General features: G+C 36.4%; 2 protein-coding genes across 2 annotated transcripts in view; one reads left to right on the top strand and one right to left on the bottom strand.

Annotated features, from left to right (window-relative positions):
- The first annotated feature begins 5,675 nt into the window (after positions 1-5,675).
- LOC103390588 (ladderlectin-like) lies at positions 5,676-8,132 on the top strand. The gene is made up of 8 exons (XM_008326507.2): positions 5,676-5,820; positions 5,906-6,015; positions 6,271-6,333; positions 6,420-6,449; positions 6,533-6,624; positions 6,719-6,844; positions 7,631-7,724; positions 7,805-8,132. The coding sequence occupies exons 2-8, from the start codon at positions 5,946-5,948 to the stop codon at positions 7,867-7,869; spliced, it is 540 nt and encodes a 179-aa protein (XP_008324729.1). The 5' UTR covers positions 5,676-5,820; positions 5,906-5,945; the 3' UTR covers positions 7,870-8,132.
- Positions 8,133-8,600: 468 nt separating this feature from the next.
- The window catches only part of LOC103390590 (ladderlectin-like), a 2,067-nt gene continuing 1,693 nt past the window's right edge, over positions 8,601-8,974 (bottom strand). Inside the window, exon 7 of the mRNA XM_008326508.2 lies at positions 8,601-8,623. Within this exon, the coding sequence (XP_008324730.1) occupies positions 8,601-8,623 (23 nt within the window). The remainder of the gene's footprint in view (positions 8,624-8,974) is intronic.

The following is an 8,974-nucleotide window of genomic DNA, read 5'->3' as shown; positions in this document are numbered from 1 at the left end:
TTTGTCTTATTGATGACACCAATGCAGTTTGGGATAATGTCACCAAATTTGTGTCGCATTTGTGTAAAGACAATTATATACATTTTTTTAAGCAATCACAAGGTGGCGCCTTAGCTCCAGCAGTGGAGCTGGGGCGTAATAGAGATAAAGTTTATTCCTCCCACAGAGGTTGTGAATTATTACCAGATGGGACTGACCAGTTTCAAACCGGTTTCTAATCTCGTGTCGGTCTAGTGATTTCTCTGCTCAGTGTTTGAAAAAAAAGAAAGAAACAAGAGTGCAAAATCCCGGCAAATTCTGCTTAGTGAGACGCATGAAAGTATTTTATAGGTTTGTGTTGCAGAGTGAAAGATTTCGAGGAAGTTTCAATTGTGGGGAGCGTTTTTTTAAGATGTCTGAATTTTACACCCTAGAAAGATAATAAAAACAAAACAAGTGATAGTCTACAACTCTTTTGTAGGAAGCGTCGTTTAAAACATTTACTCAGACACGAGGCGGGGGCGGCTGGTCGTAACTGAATGACAGCTTCCTATAAATTCCGAGTTGACAATTTCTGTGCCGCTTTTTGCATTTTCCGAGAGTAACAAACGTGGTTTAAAGTCAGATCCCGAGCTAAACCTCTCTTAGAAATAATAGTAACTTATAAATATTGCATGGGCAGTGTGAACATTTACCGTCGTTTTCTGACTACGTGTTCAGTCAGTCTGATGTTATGACATGGCGAGGAACCCATACAACAGCTGTTGTTAGCGTGAAACGTGCCTTGCATTGAAGTTTCGGGTGAGAAACAAAACAAAGAAAGAGAGAGAGGCGAAAACAACTTCATCATTATGGGCTGTTTGTTGACGTTAATGCTGCAGCTGCACGAAGCCACAGTTGAGCTTTTGTTCACAATAGCAACAGAAGATCAGTGCACCGGGTCGGCTCTTTTGGTTTCAGATTACAGCGGTTTGTGACAAGATGGAAGAAAATGTTCACTTAAGACCTTTATGAACAGGTGCAAAATCCACCGCGGCTCCATCTGTAGTGGTCTGGAGGAGCATAGGTAGACATGGTACGGAGCAGGGGTCACCAACGCACCTGGTAGCCCCCGTGAACTACCTAAGGCGCCTGTGGGGTATGTTCTAAAAATAAAACTAGTCGACAAGAGGGTCAAAAATTGTAGTTTGACTCTTCATTTTGAATCAGGTACACTTTCAGTGATAGTCAAATGGAGGCGATCAAACTAGTCGACAAGAGGGTCAAAAATTCATTTTGAATCAGGTACACTTTCAATGATAGTCAAATGGAGGCGATTCCAGAACTTGATAGAGAAAGCATTAGTTTTCTTTTTGATTATTATTAGACTGTTTTAATGGGTTAAAAAATCGAACATATCATCGATATTGGAAGATAATCGCCAAAAGGTAACTTTCCAAAACTCTTTTGCCTGTAACACATACTTAAGCTGTTTGCCTTTATGCACCATGTGTTTCACAACACAGTTAAAAAGATGTTAATAAAATGAGAATAAAGGTTAAATAAAAGCAATAAACATCTGATCTTTTATTATTATTATTATTATTATATTATTCCTATCAACTGTGCCAAAGGCTGAGCCAGGTCATCTTTGGACATTTTTCCCTTTTTGTTTATGTTTTAAATAGGTCACACTTCATACTATAAAAGCCCAAGAGAAACCCTTTTTCTTCCACTATCCTGGGCCCTAAACCTATTTTAATCCTCTGTGTCTGTCAGCCTTTGTGTCTAGTGTTGCACTCTAAAGAGCTCCAAAGATAGTTGAGATTAGCCTGTTCGCACAGCTACGCTGTCTGACTGGGAAACGCTTTGTATCCAGAAAATAAAGGGAGAAAAATAGTCTCGCTTATTGCAATAGTGATGTTAAATCTACTTGAACTCAACGATAACTTAATGAATGGCTCTGACTGATACATTACATTTGAATTAGTCATTTTGAATTGTCCAATCAATTTTCTTTCTGCTAGCAACGAGTCATTAGCATCACATTCTCCAAACAGAGTAAAACCAAAAGCTTAGTGGTTCGTGATAGAGATAAATATGAATATTTTCTAATATTTTTGTACTGATTTGCAGGAAAACGATAGGGGAATAAACATGGACGTGCTATTGTTATTTAAGATAATTATGTCATGATTGTACTGGTCCCGCCCACTTTGCACCAAATTAGGCCCCTGAACCAAAAGGGTGACACCCTGGTCTGCAAGAAACATTCTCCTGTTGCAGACCAATAGGGGCGCTATTGAGTCAAAATATCATGCAAGTGACAACTTCAAATTCCATACTGTTAATATCTGATGTTTAGGGACCTTTTCAAGTCATATATATGTATACATATATATATATATACATATATATATATATATATACATATATACATATATATATACATATATACATATATATATATATATATACCGTCGCTCCTTACACACCTTGGTGAGTTCCATCTGCTCCTTATATTTGGACAACAACACTGAGTGAGCCGTAATAACCAGGAAGTAAGTGCACTCTCTTTTCATGAATCAAATAACACGTTCCGTCACTGAGGGCATCAGAAGAGGAGCAGCGTCGAACGTCCACATGAGAGCTTTTTTTTTATTAATTTAAGTCATTATGTGCCACATCAAAGTTCAGATGTACATTTTGAAATAAGCTAGTAAAGAGCCGAAGCGTCGTAATTGACTCTGCCTCACTCTAACTGGTCCCTGAAGGAGACCGAAGAAAGCAGTGCCATAATGACTTTTCCTCTGCTTTCTTTTTTTCTTTCTCGAAAACATTAGAACCACTTCAAGTCCCTATTCGTGAGTCTCAGCACTGTAATTATGATTCTCACAAAATGACCGCGGTGTTTGGTTTAAAATTCCACCTTTTCTAAATGTATTTATTTATATATTTACTAAAGTATAATTATAATTAAGGAAAGTTAAGCAAATTATAAATAAGGTATGATGAAGTGCGAAGGGAAGTGTCAAAGAAAATTTGTAAAAAATAATTTGAAATAATACAAAACTCTTTAGTTAAATAATGGTATTTCTTATTTTGATGTGATTCATGAGAATTTTTTTTTTTTTTTTTTTTTTAATTTAGCTGTGAGTCATAATATGACTCACGGTATAGTCAGAAGTATATGATTAGTTCCGACCCCTGCCTCCGTTGACAGACGAAACAAAGTGGAGTCGAGCTGAGAAAGAGCAAATTAAAACACAACGCACAGCTGTCACATTTACACCAAAGAAAGAGTCCTAAGAACAAAACTGTGGAGAGATCTGGGTGATCTGCATAGTTCCGACCCCTGCCTCCGTTGACAGGCGAAACAAAGTGGAGGATTGTCCGTTAGAGGAGTCGGGCGAGCTCTTTCTATCCATCCATCCATCCATCCATCCATCCAACATTTAATCTCGATGTAGAAAGATCAACCGGGGATCAAACCACAAACACTCCTTCCCATTAAGGCACACGTTTTACCAACATTGACCACCGTGCGGCCCCTCTTGAAATTTAAAATTAATCAATACTTCAATCGTTTTTTATCGTCTTCCTGTGATTAGGGATTTGCTGTTAAAGATTTGCTAATTATGAAGGAAACGGTTGCCATTTTATTCAACCCAATTGCTAACGATTAATCGACCCCAAAAGGCTTAAATTTCCCATCATCCCTCTGAGTGTTTACTGGCACTAAAGGCCAATCGGGGGGGATCAGTAATGTCTTAACCTGGAATCAATTCTCACAGTTCACTGGTGCCCACTGAGGAGTTCATTTGAAACCCGGTTGCCTTAGCGAAAAAGAAACCTTGCCGTTATCATTCAGACCTGACACGCCGACGCGACACAGACCGACAGAAATAAAGTCTTGACGTGACATTTTGTCAGTCACAAAAATGAGGGCGAGGTGATGTTTGGTCTGCTGAGTCCGACATCACTACAGGCCAACTTTAATGACTTGTTCACTGTGTGAGTGACAGCTCCGAATGAAATCAATCAATAAAGAATCACCGGCTGCGAGAATGGACAGGAAAAAACGAACAACGAACGACAAACCGATCAAACTGAACACTGAAGTGCCCTTGTTTCTTGTTTTTCTCGTACTTTTTGCCAATACCCGATATGTCGATATTGTCCAAACACGACATCATTCAATACCGATACATGCAAAACTATTTTTAGCTCACATAACATATTATCGGAGAAAAAAACGATAACGATTCTTACCGATATTTCATAATTGTGCTAACATTAGGCAACATTGGAAATGTCCGATAATATCGGCTGTCCAATTAAAACATGTTCTTTTGTTGTCATTGTTTTTATTTTGTGTTTTAAAAAATATATAAAAAAAACAGCCAGGAATAAATTAGTTCTTTTGTTGTCATTGTTTTTATTTTCTAAGTGTTTTAAAAAATATATATAAAAAAACGGCCAGGAATAAATTTTTTTGTTTTGTTATTGAAGTCCTAAAAACACTTGTTAGTTAATTATTTCATAACAATAGGATTGATATCAGTGTTTCCTTATTGGTTTCCCAGTTATTATCAAAGTTGCTTTCGAAAGTCAATACATCATAATAAAGTCAAACCTTGAGTAAAGTTGGCAAGGATTTTAACACGTGCTTTATTGTCCAGGTAATTATTCACTGTGCATCGTCGTCCCACTCATTGTAGCATGGTTTATCGCACCAGGTCAGGTCAGTCATGTTACAAAGGTAGTATGGAACTATTAAATAATAAAACAATGAAACTCGGTTTCATCTATCATCTATCATTACAACCTCGGTCATAAGATAAAAGTTCAGTTCAGAAAGTGAAAAACAAAAAAAGAGTCCGGCTGAGGATTTGGTCACATTCCATTTTCTTAAATTTAAACAATTAAAAAAAAACAATTTAACATATTTTTAACTGATTTTATAATATTATAATATTAATATTAGATATATTAATAATTCATAATAATTATTAATAATTAGATCTATTTTAATAACCCTGTGCAGGATACCATCACTGCACTGGGAAGCTCAGTAGCAGACTGAAACATCCAAAATGCCTGACTCTACAATCAGATAGTATAACTAGCATTCCCTGACATTATAACAATAATAATAATAATTTACATTCTCATGTTCAATATCGCTCACCTGATACCTGTCATCATCCACAGTCTTTGTCTCAGCTTCAATATCTCAAGCAAATATTCCTGCCAACCGGATAAAGTATAAAGCAATGTATATTTGAAAATATTCATATTTAATGAAATTATAATTCACAGGCATAATGTTTTTGTGCATTTTTTTTACTTCAAAAAATTCATTAAGTGGGCCGGATCGAACCCCCTAGTGGGCTGATTTTTGGTCCGCGGGCCATACATTTGAGTATTACAACGAAAACTGTAAGAAACAGCATTTTTGACACCTTTATTTCTAACACTCTCAATCATTCGCCGTTTGATCTTTGATCATTTGATTTTGCTTCTGTACACTTTAACCAAACCAACCAAGTATGTGGTTTTAAGTAGGTCATGCTTTGTTACAGTAAATTTATCCCTGACCTACAGTGTCAGGCTGTTATCAATAAGAGCTTTCGGGAAAAGAGAACGTGAGTGTTTTTATCTGTGTTATGACTCCATCAGTCACGCCGGTGTTTTGATACCGCTCGTGTAATTATTAGCTAACGCACAAAACCTTGTTGTTTGGAGTGCGTTGGCTCACGTTGCAGCTCAGGTCTCAGCGGTGGATATAAAGAGCAGAGCAGCCTCACCAGCATCATCTCCATTCTCATCAGCCGATACCTGGACAACCGTTGCTCGCAGGTAACACCGCCCTCTGGTTTCATTTCTATCGTACTTCATCTTTAGATGTTTCCTACTTGTTGTTCTGATCTTTGAATCTCACCAGACCTCACGTTGAGTCTCATCGTCGCTCGTCACCCTTCACCATGAAGACCTTACTGCTCCTCACTGTTTTGTTCGGTGCTGTGCTCTTCATCACAGCTGAAGTTGATGAAGGTAACTCACGACTCCAGAAGACAAGATGCATTTACTACAACTGTGTACTGTAGTATTTCCACCTGTATATGTAAAAACATATACATTTTCAAATGATAGTTTCCAGCCCCTGCTTCTGTAGTTTTATCTCACTTTTAGTATTATTATATTATTATTATTATTATTATTATTATTATTATTATCTTAACATTTACCACAATGTCCTAAAAAAACAGAACCAAAACCAACTAATGATTTTTATTTATTTTTTTACAGTAAAACCACAACCAAAGGAGGAGGTTGTGGAAGAAAAGAAAGTTGAACCTGTTGCTCCTGAAGGTAACAGATAAAAAAAAAAAGAATGAATTATTATTTTCTCCTGTGTAAAATAAGTTAAAGACTGAAGCTCTCGCTCTTCTTTTTAGCTGTTGGAGAGATGGATCCTTCACCTGAAGGTTTGTTGTTGCTACTGTTCAGTGTGAAGAGGATTTCTGTGTTGAATGTAATTTAAAAGACTCACTTCTTCTCCTCTCTGCAGTTCGCTTCTTTACTTGTCCTACTGGGTGGGAGCCATACAAGGGTGGCTGCTACCAGTTTGTGAGTTCCAGCAGATCCTGGTCCAGTGCTGCGGTAAATTTTAACCTCTTCAACCGATGAACACAAAACACACACAGACACACTTCACCTTATTCCCTCATTCATTTGTTCATTTGTCTGTTTTCAGTACTACTGCAACAGTTTCGGAGCCTCTTTACCTTCTGTCCACGATCTGTTTGAGTACAGTTTCCTGCAGAGCCTGACCAGGAGAGCAGGATACAGCACCGCCTGGACGGGAGGTTTCTACTTCCAGGTAATTTCACAAACATCCTTTTTAATCCATCTCTCAAATAAGGGGTTGGGAGCTATTTCAATGACTGTACCAACGGGAATAAAAACAGGCTAAACCAGGCCCATTGTAACTCATTTGCCAAATGTTACCAGGAATTATGGGTATTACATCAATGAAGACAAGGAAACAACAAACTAAATACATTGAAAATAGTAGCAGGTATGGACACAATTAAGTCAAACAAAATGTAGATTATATAATATTATATTATTAATCTGAAGTAAAGAGAGATAAAACAGGCAAAAATTATTAATCTGAAGTAAAGAGAGATAATACAGGCAAAATTATCTCTCCCTCTCTCTCTCCCTCTCTCTCTCTCTCTCTCTCTTGAGGAAGATCTTTGCGTTTGTCTCTGTTCAATTTCTGTGTGTATTTTAGTGTTGTGTTCAACTAAACAGGGTCAGTTTCCACTGAGAGAGAAAATTGTGAGTGAATTAAAATTTGTGCGGGGAGTGACTTTTTGAAATTGGTACAATAATAGCCACATATTAATGATTTTTTTTTTATCTTAAGGGACCTTAAATAGACTTAAAAATAATGATGACCAATTTCATAGACACATATAATTAAATTCAAATATCATTTAAATTGAATGCAATGACCAGTAGAGCGTTGAACAGTGAGTTCACATACCCTTGGTACAGCATAATAAAATAAATAGACAAATGCCATCATGATTGATGCATTCAGTACACACACTGTTCTTAGTTAAGACCAACAGATTTTTTTTTTTTTTTTTAACTCCAGAGCTGGAGGTGGTTAGATGAGAGCACCTACAGTTACCAAAACTGGGGGACCCAGTACTCTACCTCTTACGCCTGCATTCACGTGAATGCCAACGGTAAGCATGCATTTCCATCTATCACCATGTCATTTAATCAAACACAGACTAAATCCCTGACCTTTTCTGTTTTCTTCCAGCTGCCTGGTCCAACACAAACTGTGCCTCCTCATTAGGCTTCATCTGCAAGACAAAAACCTGCTGAAAAGAATTATATATTTCTTAACTGCATCTGATTACGTTCTCTACGGTGGAACTAGAGCTTCCAACTAAATCATTAAATCGCTTCTGCTTTTATGGAAAGTCTGAATTATTAGCTGTAGCACATTCATGACACTTCATCTTTACTCGTTCAATCCAATTTCTAAAAATGTGTTGCCTTTCGTTTGTTTGGATTTTTATCAATATAAATACGTATACATTGGTTTGTGTTTCTAAAAATTTTGCAAAATAAAAAAAAGAAAGAAATGTGTCTCAGATCTTTTGTCATCTGTCATGTTCTGAACCCTGTTTGACCACTCCGTAGCACACACAACCGTGTACATTTTTAATTAATTTATTAAAATGAAAAAAGAGCACAATAATGATAATGATGTAAAATTTTAATTATGTGCACATTTTGTATTCCATTTCTCAGTAATAATAAAATTAGCCACATTCCCAGAGAGAACAATAAAAAAACTAGTAGACAGAAGTAACATGGGAAGTTATTGGGGGTTTTTTTTTAAAGCAGCAAGTTGCTCAGTGAAGTGCAAAAAATACTTTAAATGAAGTAAAGGATTTATGTCTGCATAAGCAACAACTAATAGGTCTTCAGCTTAAAAAAAACATCTTCAGAAACAGAATTTGCCCCATTTGGTTCCAAAAAACATAAATTAAAATTAAATTAAAATGTGTTCCTTTCGTTTATACTGAAATGTCAAGCTATTTAATTATTCATGACAATAGAAAGAGCAAATCTAAATGGAGAAAAAATTGCCAAATAAAAACCAAGAGTAGAGTCAAAATGATATAAATAAATGAATAAAAATAATGATAATAAAATAACCGGCTAGATAACTTTGATAACATTTAACGAGGATGGCTAAAGGTCAAGGTAACAACCCGAGTCAAAAATGTTTATTTGTGTTGTAGTCGGTTGCAGTGCACCTCATAGTGAAACTGAAAAGCTTAAAGTAGCTTAGCTTAGCATTAGCTGGAGGAATGTTGTTGGAAGTTGTCTTCTCTTCTCAACAACAACAACAACAAGATCTGGTTCTGTCAAACTATTTGTTTAGAAATGTGATGTATTGATAAAACAATAATAATAA

This window comes from Cynoglossus semilaevis, chromosome 15 (assembly GCF_000523025.1).
Source record: "Cynoglossus semilaevis isolate Cse_v1.0 chromosome 15, Cse_v1.0, whole genome shotgun sequence".
NCBI lineage: Eukaryota > Metazoa > Chordata > Actinopteri > Pleuronectiformes > Cynoglossidae > Cynoglossus > Cynoglossus semilaevis.
This window is presented reverse-complemented; position numbering and strand designations above follow the sequence as displayed.